General features: G+C 48.3%; 1 protein-coding gene across 1 annotated transcript in view; it reads left to right on the top strand.

Moving 5' to 3' along the window:
• The window catches only part of FBRSL1 (fibrosin like 1), a 317,105-nt gene that overhangs the window by 143,684 nt on the left and 159,378 nt on the right, over window positions 1–14,043 (top strand). The window contains 1 exon segment of the mRNA XM_027844057.1: window positions 4,684–4,788. Within this exon segment, the coding sequence (XP_027699858.1) occupies window positions 4,684–4,788 (105 nt within the window).

Genomic DNA, 14,043 nt, shown 5'->3' with positions numbered 1-14,043 from the left:
GACATTCTGTGTCCTAAGGGCTCCCAGCTCTGACATTCTGTTCTAAGTGCCCTCCCAGCTCTGACATTCTGTGTCCTAAGGGCCCTCCCAGCTCTGACATTCTGTGGGTCTATGACTCTAGTTCTGGGAATAATTGATCCTTCTAGGGAAACTCTAGCAGTGTTTGTGAATCCTCAGTAGGCCTGTCCAGGGCAGCGTTTCTTTGGCCATCTGACCACGTGGCACTAATGTGGAAGGTCCATTCACTTTTAAGCTTCCACTTTGGGGCTGGAACTCATTTGGATGACTGACCCTGTGTCTGGTAGAGCCTCATGGCCAACTAGCTGTGGAACGAGGCGGGATCTCCTCCACTGTTTGCTCCATCATAGAGCTGCTGTTTGTGGGACTGAATGGCACCAATTTTTCCGGGGAAAATGTTCAGGGCAAGGTCCAGGTGGTCATGAAAGCCACTGTGACCCCATGGTCTGCTCTGCTTCCTTCCCATCCCCTGAAGATTTCACCCCTCCCATGCAGTCCTTCTGTCTGTCCTTCCCTTTCGGCCCCAGGAATTCCTTCCTTTCCTCTTAGTTCTGTGGTTTCTTCTTCCCTCACCTCTCTATACATGCACATCTCCTCCCTTTATAGAGGCAGCAGGGTGGCACAGTAGAGTGTTAGCTATGGAGTCAGGAAGACCTGAGTTCAAATCCAGCCTCAGATGCTTCCTAGCTGTGTGACCCTGGGCAAGTCACTTCAGCTCTGCTTGCCTCACGTGTTCTATCTGGTAAAATGGGGATAATGCTGTTGTTGAATCCTGGCCTCCTGAGGGGAGGAAGTATTCCATTCTGTCACTGTGGGACTGAGTCTGCCCCTGGGTGAGCCAGAAGACAACCCCAGTTGTCTGGGGGATACTGAGGGACAGTGTCATCTGTGACTCCCCACTGGTCAGTCAAGGCCTAAAATAATTACATACCAGCAAATATTATGCGTGCGTGTGTGTGGGTGTGTGGGTGTGGGTGTGGGTGTGGGTGTGTGTGTGTATTAGGGGCACTCTTCTGGCCTGTTGTTTTTCTACAGGGTTACAGATAAAGCTCAGGACTTGCCTTCATGAAGCTCACAGTCTAATGGGGGGGAGCAGATAACATTACGGAGGCACAGATAATATTTATGCAAGACCCCAGGGGAGAGTGATGTCGCATGCACCTCCATCTTGAGCAAGAACTGCCATTTTGGGGAGGGAATGGGATAAAGGAGAGAGGTTTCCTGATCCACATCCTTTCTGATGGGGTCTTGGAGAAAAACGTGTCAGCAGCACAGGCGGAGGATGGACGGTTCTAATTGGAACGTGCCCATTTTCGTTTAGAGGGAGGGATTTCTCAAACAGTTCGCTAATGGAGCCGCTCTTCTGTTTCAGAGCACGGCTAACCCTGGGGGAAGCATCTTGGGGGAGACTGAGATCATCAGAGTTGGGGGGAGGGGATCACAATCTCTAACTCTCAGATGATATGAACTCATTTCTCTGGTAGAACATGGCTGGACGAGACCTCAACAATAAAGAAATCCTCTTCTCGTCCTTTTAAGTTCGTGGAACTTTAGCCATAGATTGAAAATAATCCAGAGGGTCTGAGGCACAGCTCAGCTTTTAGAATCTGCATGAATCTCGTCAGATAGTGATGGGAGGAGAGTTCTGGACAACCTAGGAAAGCAGCCAGGTTATCCAGAAGCAGCCTGCTGTAATGGAGAGGCTGAGTACGCTTGGAGTTAGGAGAAAACTGCATGTAAATCCCCTCTCTTGTGTTTACCAGCTGTGGGACATAGGCAAGTGAGCTTACTTCTCAGACCTTTGGTTTCCTCATCCATTAAAATAAAAGCAGTTCCTTATAAATTTGTTAGGAGGGTCCAATGCAATAATATATGTAGAATGCTTTACAAGTTCTTTCGTATGGCTGTGTCTATTATTATTATTATTTTTTTTAACTTTTTCTTTGGGAGATTTAGGCTCGGAGATTCAGTCAATCAATAAACATTTATCAAGCATGTACTATTGAGGCAGTTAGAGGTGGAGCAGTGGATAGAGCAGAGGGCCTGGAGTCGGGAAGATCTGAGTTCAAATTTAGCCTCAGATACTTACTAGCTGTGTGACCCTGGGCAAGTCATTTAACCCTGCTTCCTTAGTTTCTTCATCTCTAAAATGAGCTGGAGAAGAAAATGGCAAACCACTCCATTACCTGTACCAAGAAAACCCCAAATGGGGTCATGAAGAATCAGGCATGACTGAAAAACAACTGAACAACCACCACATGTTTCTGCTGAGGGTTTGGGGCTGGGAGTATATCATCAATCAGTCAATAAATATTTATTAAGCATCTGCTATATGCCTACTTAGGAGATTTAGACTGAGAGTTAGGTAGTCAGTCAATAAACATTACGTACCTATTTTAAAGATTTAGGTTGGGGGTAAGTAGTCAGTTGGTAAACATTTATTAAACACCTAGTGTGTTCCAGGCACTGTGCCAAGTAGGAATAGGAAAGGAAATAAATACATAAATAGAAAAGGCAGTCCCTGCCCTCAAGGAGCTTACAATCTAGCGGGAGGAAGACAGTACATAAAAGAAGCTTAAAAAGGGTGGGGGGAGGCAGTACCCAGCTCAGGGGCACCATGTTCTGCTGATGGAAAGTAGAGAGTTATGTGGCACAGTCCATTAAATGTAGGGGAGGTATATAACCCATGAGGGACATGGTAACAGACTTCGAGTATTTGAAGGGCTAACATGGGGAGGAGTGATTTCACTTGGTCTACTTGGCCCAAGAGGGTAGACCCAGAAGTAAATGGTGGTTGATGCCAAGAGACAGAATGAGGCTGAATGTCAGCAAGCATTTATTAAACACCTGTTGTATGCCAGGCCCGACTTCAGCGCTGTGGACACCAGAAAAGCAGATGATTGTCCCTGCTCTTAGGGAGCCCCCAGAATAATGGGGGAGACAACGTGCCAACAGCTCGGATGTTCTAATGGTCTTATAGGAAGGGCCTGCCTAGGGAGGCAGTGGGCAAGACTGTCTGGTCTTCAGGCTGGCTGACCACTGGTGAGGGATGCTATCAAGAAGATTCTTGGTTTAGGTACCTGGGCTGAACTTGGTGACCCCTTGAGGTCCATCTCCCCCAAATCTGAAACTCTGCCAGGGGTGGGGAACCTGCGGTCTCCAGGCCACATGTGGTCCTCTAGGTAAGGGCTGCACTTGAGGACCCAGAGGACCATATGTGACCTCGAGGTCGCAGGTTCCCCACTTCTGTAGGGGATAATAATATGTTCAAGTGCCCCCACTGTAGTTGTGGGGAGAAACGAAAGTCATGCAGTGCTTGGCAGACATGTAGAACACCAATTGTGTACGTGTCTGTGATGATTGTTGTTATAATAATGATTATTATTGTTTGGGGAAGGGAAAATGGTACTGTTCTGCTAGGCAGTGAGGCGGCCTGCAGCCAACTCCCCATCTCTCATTCCCACCACTCTGATGCATGCCACGAGGGGCAGAAATCCCAGATCTGGCCTGATGCAGGTGCCACCCTACACTCTGTGCAGTCAACCACCTCTCCTTTCAGCTATTCCCCGAGGAGGGGTTCCGTGGGAAGCCCCCTCCCTCAGTGTTCCCTGCTGTCCACCCACCTTGAAGAGGACTGTCTAGCCAGCGGTGGCCAAGCTGCCCAGTCACAGCTACAAATACCACGTACCTGTTAGCCCCTGGCGTGAAAGCAGAGGACTCAAAAAGGTGTCCATAAGACTGGCCAGCATCCTGTATTGAAATGACCTTGAGATGTGAAGAAAAATCATAAAAATGATGCCAGTTTCCTTTGTGAGAACCATCCATGATGGGCTCAGCACAGGCTGAGGGTCAGCCTGGTGTTTGGGAATGGCTATATTGACTCTTTTTTGGGGAAGGGAGAGCTTTTATGACCCTGGGGAGGTTACTTAACAGTGTCCTCCAACTCAAGTAGAAGCAGATCCCTGGGGGCTGCATATTGACTCAGAAAACCACAATTTCACATTATCTGTGTTGTATTTTTGTTATGTTAAACTTTTTAAACTTATTTCAGAAATTTTGTGAGCTTTGCATCTGACACCCTGCTCTAAGCATCTCCCTAAGCTTGTTAGGAGAAGGTGCCAGCCTTGTATTGATGGAATTTTCTCACCTGGAAGTTTCCCAAACCAGTAAAATCAAAGGACTGCCCCCCAATCTCCTATCAAGACTCTTTGCTTTTTAAAAAATTGATGATCTTTCCAGGGGTGGGGGGGGGGAATCATTCTCATTTTCCAGTGTTTCCTTCCCCAACCTTTTCCCTTCTTTCTAGTCTTGAGCAAACCCAATGTATTTACTGCCCAGGTCCAAAAACAAAAACCACATGCTTAAAGGAGGAAGATCTGCCCCACCCACATATTGACTCTTTAGAACCATGAGTAGACAGACATTCCTTTGACTTGAGAACCCTAAATGTCACCTTTAAAGAGTTAACATCCCTCCCCGTACACACCTGTACCCACCCACATACACATGCACAAAAGGAGGCATCTGTCTAGGGGTCAGAGGCATCTGTCTAGGGGTCAGAGGCACGGTAGCAGGGTAAGGAGCAGGGTGATGGCACTGGTTTGAGAAGTAGGATGGAAGGTGAGGTTGTAGCTCTGAGAGTATTCTCTCCTCCTTGTCCCCCAGATGAAGGTCCCTTCAAGCAAGAGCGGCAGCCGCAACAGCGAAGAAGACAGTGTCCGAGAAGCCACCAGCTCCCAGTGGAGCAGCTCTAGGGACCAGCTCAGTGACGTAAGTACCTGCCACCCTGAGCACTCCTCACTCCTCCTGCCTGCTGGGCCCAGGGCCCCTCCCTCCTGTGCATGGAGCACAGAGACTCCTTTCTGCCCTGAGGCTTTCTGGGGCATTGAGTGCCCATCAGCAAGTAGGCCAGAGTCCTGGCGGTAGCTCTTGGGATGAGGAAGAAAGGGCTGCTGAGAACTTTCAGAAAGAGCCTGTGGCTTCTCTGTATCTCGGGGATGGGGGAGGTACTGCAGCGCCCAAGGAAGAAGAGAGCCAGTCACTAGGGGAGCGTGCCGTGCCGTTGAGTCCTGGAGAAGTCACCAGCAGGGCTGCCAGCTAATTCCACATGCAGGCTCTTTTTTTGTGTGTTAGCAATTAGCATTTTGCCTTCATTAAAACATGATTTTTTACTAATTAGGCCCTTTCCCGTTAGGAGGGATTTAAATGGAGAACAATAATCAAACACTGGCACGAGCATGTCTGAAATATTAAATTTAACATTTCAATGGCGAGCCGCGGCAGTCCCTGGGCGCGAGGTTTTCATGTTGAGTTCTATTAATGTGAAATATGCTTCATAACTAAAACCTGTCACAGGAACTGGCTTGCAGCAGCCAAATCCAATTGGACAGTTAATTTAGCTTTCAAATTGAAAACACCACCTCACTCAGGATGCTGTGGCTGGCCTGGGAGAGGAGGAGCAGGGCGGGGCGGGGAGGCTTGGGAAGCGAGGAGGGAGGCCAGGGTGGGGGACTCAGGCCTCTGCCAGGCCTGATGGATTTGCTATTAGAGCTTTCTGAGCCCCCTCTTGAGAGAAGGAGGCAGGAGAGGGAGACGTGGAAATGGCCCCCACAAATGTGTTTAAAAGCTGAAAGTATTTATTAAAAATGTCAGCAGAAAAGTGCTTCTGGCAGATTAAAGTGGGATTCAGGCTGACAGTCTGACAGGGAATGTGATGGGGAAAATTCTGTCTCCATGTGTGGAGCCTTGAATGGGGCTTTGTAAACAACCCACGCAGAGGCAAGGAGGATGGGAGACTCCATCCGCAGCAGCAGAGGAGGGGAGGATGGGAGGCCCCATCCCCAGCAGCGGAGGCTCTGAGGCAGGAGGCCCCGGGGCATCGGTGTTATGGCTTGGGCAGGAGGTTTCGATCCCCCTAGCCCTGGCTCCTACCCACCCCTAGACAGGTGTGGGGCCTGAAGCTGCTGCTGGGAAACACTGGTGCTTATTCATTCAGTCCGTGGAAGGAAACAGCTTGGGAACCGTGGCCAAGACCACCATTCCCAGCTCTGAGGCAGCTCTGGGCTGCAGAGGCCGGTGAATCCATCACCACACAGTTAGGATGGCTGACTGTGGGCCAGACACTAGGTTAGGTGCTGTAAAGATAATAGCAGTTATATCGTATTCTGCTGTTTGCAGAGCACTTTGAAATCATTCAGGCGGTTAGCTTTTATTAAGTGCCTACTATGTGCCAGGCCCTGCACTAAACATTGAGGAAACAACAAAGGCAAAAACAGTCCCTTTTCTTGAGGCGCTCACAGTTAAATACTATGTATGTTCTTTTGTTTTGTTTTGTTTTGTTTTTTGGTTAGGCAAACAGGATTAAGTGACTTGCCCAGGGTCACATGACTAATAAATGTTATGTGTCTGAGGTTTTGAACTCAGGTCCTCCTGAATCCAGGGCTGGTGCTCTATCCACTGAACAACCTAGCTGCCCCAAATGTTATCTTTTTTGATACTTAGGATAACCCTGAGGTTGGTTTACAGAGGAGGAAACTGAAGCCAAGAGGTCACAGCCAGAAAGCATCAGAGACAGGAATTGAACCCCAGGTTTTCCTGACTCCAGAGCCTATCCTCTATCCAGGCTGTCTCCCTATAAAAGTTATACAGAAACATTAGAAATGGTTAATAAACATCTATTAAGTTCAAGGACAAAAGATTGTCCCTGCCCTCGAGGAGCTTGTGTTCTGTTCTGTCAGCCTCCCAAGCCCTCCCAGCATCTTGGTCGAGCAGCCCTGCGGGCCCTTCTCTAGGTCCTGCCTTCCGGCCTTCATCCCTCTCCCTTCTGCAGGCCCTCAGCCTCTTCCTCCAGTGTCTGCCCTCCTCTCAGTTCCTCCATGCTTTAGCCTCTGTCTCGGCTAGGTGGGTCTGTGTCCTGTATTCTGAGCCCTGGTTACCTTCTCCACTTAGTAGTAGATAGTCACTTTAGTGCTAGTGGATTTCTTAACTTGGCACGGTTTTGCTTTTCCCCCCAGAGTCTGAGCCCCTAGGACATCCGTGGGACTGACTTGGGGGGGGGGGGGGGGGGGGGGTATCCCCAAGGGGGGGGGGGCGGGCTGCTGTAGTTCATTAGAAAAATTTTCCTCAAGTGGAGCTGTTTTCCTTTGGAGAGGGAAGGAGCCCCACACAGGCCAATTTTGCTTTGACCTCTGTTCTCTTTGACTTCAGGATGTTTCCCCTGGGTCTGGTGAAGTCAGACCCTAGGCTTCCTGCCACCTCCTTTCTCACCTTCTCCTTCCTCCCTCCTGGGGGGACTGACCCAGCCTCTAGGGCCTCCGGCCTTCCCAGCAGAAGAGCTCATGGTAGGCGTTTGTAGGGCATCTGACCCATTTTAGAGAAAGAAACGGGCCCCCAAACAAGGGAAGGAACTTGCCCCGAGATCACACAGGCAGTAACAAGCCAAGCTGGGGTTCAAACCCAGTCTCCATCTTCAAATCCAATATTTATTCGACGGTGCCACGCTGAAGACATGTGTCTGATCCTGTGCCTGTCAGCTCGGGTCAGCGGGCCTAGATTTGACTCTTGTCTTCCAGATGGGTGCTGTTAGGGCTGGCCTCAGGGGTCTGAAGGTCACAGGGTACTGAGGCAGGAGAGGCACTCAGTGCGTCTGGGTCGGGGGGAGGGGGGTGGTCTGGAAAGACAGGAAGTGAGGGCCATGTCATCATTGTGGTGGGTATTGAATTTAAGGATCATGAAAGACTGAGCTGGGTTCAGATTAAGGGACAGAGAGCTGGGAACAGTAGAGGGATGCACCTTCCTTGGGAGCCAGATCTCTGTCTCTCTCTGTCTCCCTCCCTCTCTCTCTGTGTCTGTCTGTCTGTCTGTCTGTCTCTCTCTCTCTGTCTGTCTGTCTCTCTCTCTGTCTTTCTCTTACTCTGTCTCTCTGTCTGTCTGTCTGTCTCTCTCTCTCTGTGTCTCTCTCCCCCCTCCCTCCTTCTCTCTCTCTCTCTCTTTCCCTTCCTCTCCTTCTCCTCTCCTCCCTCTTTCTCTACACACACACACACACACACACACACACACACACACACACTCTCGGTGGGGTCAGGACCCTTCCATCACTGTGGAATTCGAGCTTCCCTCAGACATCTCTTGGGGGTCAGAGCCCTCACTCCCACGCACTTTGCCAAGTAATTTCAAGAGGGACAGACCTCAGAACAAAGGGGTTCAGGAGAGGCCTTCTGTAGGAGGGAGCTCCTGGGCTGTGCTTTGAAGGATGCTGAGGGCTCTCGGAGACAGATGTCAGGCAGAGGAATGTGGGCCAAGGATCTGAGAGAGGGAGCGTCATGCTTGCGGAACAATGAGTGGGCCGGGTCAGCAAGGACGGAGACAGGAAAGAGAGTAAGGAAAATGGGAGCTCCGTTGAAGAGGCCTTTTGATGCCAGGCTGAGGAGTTTGTAGTTTGTCCTGGAAGCTGCGCAGCATGTCTGGAGCGAGGTCCTGCAGGGGAACTTTGTGTGCAAAGGGCCTGCGCCCTCCCAAGACCTTCCCATTCAGAGCCCCATGGGCTCAGATTATTCTAGAAGGCCTTCTTGACCTCAATCCTAAGTCTGCCACACTCTTCCTATTTTTACTCTCAGGGACCGAGGGTAATATAACAAACAATTCTTCCTTCTGACCTCCCTCCTTGAATATAGCAGTGATGTCCCCTTCCAGAACTTCTCTTTTTTTTTTTTTTTTTTGTTTTTTGTTTTTAGTTTTTAGTTTTTAGGCAATTGGGGTTAAGTGACTTGCCCAAGGTCACACAGCTAGTAACTGTCAAGTGTTGGTCGGAGGCCGGATTTGAACTCAGGTCCTCCTGACTTCAGGGCCGGTGCTCTATCCACTGCGCCACCTAGCTGCCCCTCCAGAACTTCTTCAATGTCACACTGAGTTCTAGCTATGATGTGACCAGAACAAAGTACTATCACCTCCCAATTCCTGCCTTTCTGAATGTAGCTCTGTGTGTGTGTGTTTGTTTGTGTGTGTGTACACATTCCTATATATTTGTTGTTGCTTAGTCATCTTCAGACATGTCCAACTCTGATTTACCATTTCCTTCTCCAGCTCATTTTACAGATGAGGAAACTGAGGCAAACAGGGTTAAGTGACTTGCCCAGAGTCACATAGCTAGTAAGTTACTGAAGACAAATTTGAACTAAGGAAGAGGCGAGACAGAGAGAAGAAGAGAGAGTAGGAGAGGGAGAAAGAGTGTGCTTGAAGTCTGTTAAAACTCTTAGAATTCATCAAGGTGAGCTGCTGTCTAGGCATTCTTTCCCACCTCTTGTGCTTGCCAAGGTGATTTTTTTAATCCTATATACAAGACTTACATTTATCCCCATTGATTTCCTCTTAGTAGATTAAGTCCTGCTAGCTGCCTCGATCTCTTTAGATCCTGACAGTGTCATCTGGTGTGTTAACGAGGTTTCCCAGCTTTTCATCCCCTGCAGATTGGATAAGCACGGCATGTCTACCCTCATCCATGCCATTGATAAAAAGCATTCCATAGAGCAGGCCCAACCACAGACCTTTTGGGCCCTTCACTAAGGATCTCCTGCCAAATGAATATGGAGTCATTTAATAATGACTTTGGGTTTTAATAGACCCAAGAAATCCAACAAACATTCTCTGAGGGAGTCATGTAGTCAGACCCTTCCCACACACCATTTTACAAATGAGGAAACTGAGGTACAGAGACATTAAGTATTTATGAATTTCAAGACTGTTCGAGGCTCTGGGGATGCAAAGAGTAGACCCTCTCCTCTGGGAGATTGTAGACTGCTTTTATTCTGTTTCCATTCTGTTCTTACCTGGCTTTTGTTTGGGTCCGGCCATACCAGCTGTTGTAAATCCGCCTAAGTATATTATGTCGTAGCTTTTGTCTCTGTCTTATCCCTATGAATCCTATATCAAGTACTTTACTAAAATCTAAGTAAACCAAATCTATGGCATTCTCCAGTCTGCCGTCTAACAACCCCATCCGAAAACAAAATTAAGTTAGTCGGCATGACTTGTCCTTGGCGAGGCAGTGTTGACTCTTTGGGATCTCTGCTTCCTTCTCGAGATATTACAAAACCTTCCCTTTAATAATCCGTTCTAGAGTTTTGCTAGGAATTAGGGACGCCCTCACTGGATGGGTTGCAGATTCTTGCCTTTCCCGTTTTTGTAACAGGAAAACATTTGCCCTTCTCAAGTCCTGTTGTTCCCCAAAGTCTTTCAGAGATCACTGATAGTGGTTCATCAAAACCTCTGCCATTTTGTAGCCGTGTTGGATCCTGATCATCCATTTGTTGTTGTTGAGTCCTGTCTGACTCTTCATGGCCCCATTTGGGTTGTTCTTGGCAAAGATACTGGAGTGGTTTGCCATTTTTTTTCTCTAATTCATTTTACAGATGAGGAAAGTGAGGCAAACCAGGTTGAGTGACTTGCCGTGGTTCACACCACTAGGAAGTATCTGAGGCTGGATTTGAACTCGGGTCTTCTTGATGCTATGCCTGGTGCTCTATCCACTGCATCACCTAGCTGCCCTGATCATCTATACCTGGTGACTCAGTCTTCGAGAGTATCTAGACGGTCTCTCCTTATCTTGAGTTTCAGACATTCTCAATCCAGAAGTCGTTCTCTGTGGGGGAGAAAAGAGAAGCTAAGTAAGGGTTGAGTAGTTCTGCCTTCTCTCTGTTATCTTCTATCACTGTCCCAGGCATACTGAGCATTGGCCTTATTCCTTTTTTGATCGTCCTCTTTTTCTCTTCAAGGTTTATATTTAAAAACCAAACAAAGCCCTTGCAGTCTCCTTAATCTTAGTTGCAGCTTCCATTCATTCTGGGTTTTAGCGCTCCTGACACTAGACTTACCATACTGTCAAATCTTTGTGTTCATTTTCCATTATCTGCTCTCTGATTTTGGTTGGCTGACTTTTCTTGCATTCATATCAGTCTTTTTAGATAATCTGCCTACCCTCACTTTTCTTTCTCTTCGGAATTGTTTTTTTTCCTTAGAACTTAATTCTTGAGAGCTTCCCATTGTTTTTAAATTAAAATGTAATTTTATTTCATTTTCATGAAGATCCAACCCCTGCTTTCCACCCCCTCCATTGGAAAAGCAAGAAACATAAAAATTCTCTGTTAAATATATATATAATCAAAGATTAAAAAAAAAAAGCCTGCATTGGCCCTGCCCAAAAAAAATTACGTCACGGTGTGTATTCTGATATCATCTGTCCGTCTGGAGGTGGGCAGCTAGGTAGCACAGTGCAGACCATTGGACAGGAGTTGAGAAAATCATGCCTTAGACACTTAACTGTGTGACTTTGGGCAAGTCAAACTTTGTTTGCCTTCTGTTTCCATGTTTATAAAATGGGGCTAATAACAGCACCCACTTCCCAGAGTTGTTAAGGATTACATGAGATATTTGTAAAGTGATTCGTAAACCGTTACAGCACAACATCAGTCATAGTGACGACGATGGCGTTGGTGGTGGTTTCATCATGTGTTCTGGAATGATGGCAAGTCCCGTTGATCAGTTTCTAAGTCTTTCAGAGTTGCTTAGTCATTATATAAATTGTTCTCCTAGTTCTGCCCAGTCCACTTTGCATCAGTTCATACAAGTCTTCCCAGGTTTCTCTGGAACTGTCCCCTTCACTATTTCTTAGAGCACAGTAATATTCTATCCCGTTTGTCTACCACGACGTGTCCAGCCATTCTCCAGTTCAGGAGCACCTCCTCCATTTCAGGTTCTTTGCCACCGCAAAACGAGATGCTATAAATACCAGGTGTCCCCAAAGTCTCAGCACAGTTTAGAGCTTTAATAGCTTAAAACTGCACTAAGACTTTTGGGACACGCTATATTTTTGTACCTGTGGGTCCTTTTCCTCTTGATCTTTTCAGTAGGGGGTGGGAGTGGGTTTAATTGCCCTAGTAATGATATTGCTGGGTCAGAGGGTGCACACAGTTTGGTCATTTTTACTTCCTCTTCCCTGAATTTGCAAACACTTTTAATCTGAGGTAGCCTCCCTCTCTTCTGAGTGATTTGCAATATGCCATCCCCAAATCTAGACAGTATAGGAGACGATGCCTAGCTTTGCTTCTGTATCCCAGCTCCCTCTCCAGTATTCCTATTACTTGAATCAAGTCCACAAGAGCAGTTCTCTGTATTGACTCCTCTATCTGGAGCGTAAAATCATCGTTAGACAAGCCAGCAGCTTGATTTGGACAAAGAATGAGGACTCAAACTCTTGTTCCCCGCCCCTCCCCCCCCAATCCCATTCCCCATCCCCATTCATCATGTCTTTCTCCAAGGTTTAGGGGAGAAAGAAGGGATTCATTAAGTGCCTACTAAGAGCCAAGCACTGTACTAAGTGACTTACAGGTATTATCTCATTTAATCCTCATAACAGGGAAATACTGTAATTATCCCCATTTTACAGATGGGGAAACTGAAAGTGGTTGAATGGCTTGCCCAGGGTTACACAGCCAGGAAGTGCCCGAGGTCAGATTTGAAGTCGAGTCTCTCTGATTCCAGAACCATCACCATATCCACTGCCCCCACCTAGCTATCTTAGGAGCTCTCTGCCTAAATCCCCCTCCTTCTTTCTTTTCATTTCTCTTTGGTCTACATCTGGGTTCCAGTCAAGTCCTCTCCCTCTGTTAGGCCTTTCCTTGTCCCCATGATTGTTAGTACTCTTTTCTCTTCCCCCAATCACTTGGTATTGAGTTTGTCTTTCTTTCCTGATGACAAGGCTGTGTTTGCCCCACATGTGAGGATGGGTCGAAAGTCCTGGGCCTGTGTGGCCAGCCTGGACTAGAGAAGAGAAGACAAGGGGGACGAGGGGGTATTTTCCAAGTATTTGAAGGCTTGTGGTGCTGAGAAGGGATTAGGCTCCTGTTCTGAACCACTTCTGAGCACTGAATAGGGACGGATGGGTGGTCATCAAGAAGAGGCCCGTCGACACGGGCTATTAGAACAAACTTTCTAACAATGGGAGATGTCCCAACGTTGAACAGGCTGCATAGAGAGGTCGTGGGTCATCTGTGGGAGACTTTAGGCCCAGGTGCCCCAGCAGAATCCAGTTATTCCCATTAGGTTTGATGGATTTTAGGAGCCTTTCTGGCCAGTCTTAGAGACCTGCCCCAGGAAGACAGTTGACCTGTCTATCGTGGCAGTCTGGTCAGGGACGGTTCATCTGTGTCTGGGGGTCAGAGCCGTTGCCTATCTATCCTTGTGTCCCCGGGGGTCAGACAAAGCTTTGGCCTGTTTCCCAAACAGGATTTTCTTCCCCACCTGGGGATGGAGGGCAGGAGTTGCGGGGGAATGGGGCACAGGGGAGTGACCTCATTCAGAGTGTTTGGGGCCCAGGGCTCCTACCAATTGTGTTCTGGCTGTTGTGCCAGGGCCTGTGGGGCATCTGAGTCCACTAAAGCCTTTAAAAGAAGGCCTCTCTGCCCTGACTCATCAGCTTAACAAGGGCTGGGGCTAACGGATTTTCTCCCAGACCGAATTGAATGACTCTTCCTTCATTATCATTTAAATAGGACTGGGTTGGTGGGGCAGCCTGATAATTGGGCCATGGTGGGGGGTGGGAGGTATCATCTGGATAATGGGGACCTGAGGGCAGGCCCTCCCGGATAATGGGGACTTTTGGGGAGGGTGGGCCATTCAGATAATGAGGGCCATGGGGGCACTGAGGGAAGGCTGGGCTGGGGGGGGGAGCGGCTGGAGAGCCACTGAGGGTAATTGTCATGTATTCTCAATTTTGTCGCCACAAGATGGGAACGTAGAGTAATAATTGCGTGTGTTGGGGGCTGGAGAGGTAGAGGACTGCCCTAGTTAGCAGGAGCTCTGGCCTAATTGCCCAGGCCTGATGAATGAAGACGGATTCCAGGCACAGCTAGGGCTCAGTGTGAGCACTGGAGCAGAGGACCAAATTGCCAATTATTGGTCCTGGACAGGGCTGGCAGGTGGGGCCTCGGTGGGGGGCGGGGGAGGGCTTGGTAAGAAAGCCTCCCCAGAGGG

This window comes from Vombatus ursinus, unplaced genomic scaffold (assembly GCF_900497805.2).
Source record: "Vombatus ursinus unplaced genomic scaffold, bare-nosed wombat genome assembly UNPS02014935.1, whole genome shotgun sequence".
In the NCBI taxonomy this organism is placed as follows: Eukaryota; Metazoa; Chordata; class Mammalia; order Diprotodontia; family Vombatidae; genus Vombatus; species Vombatus ursinus.
Note: the sequence above shows the minus strand (reverse complement) of the source record. Positions and strands in the feature narration are given on the sequence as shown.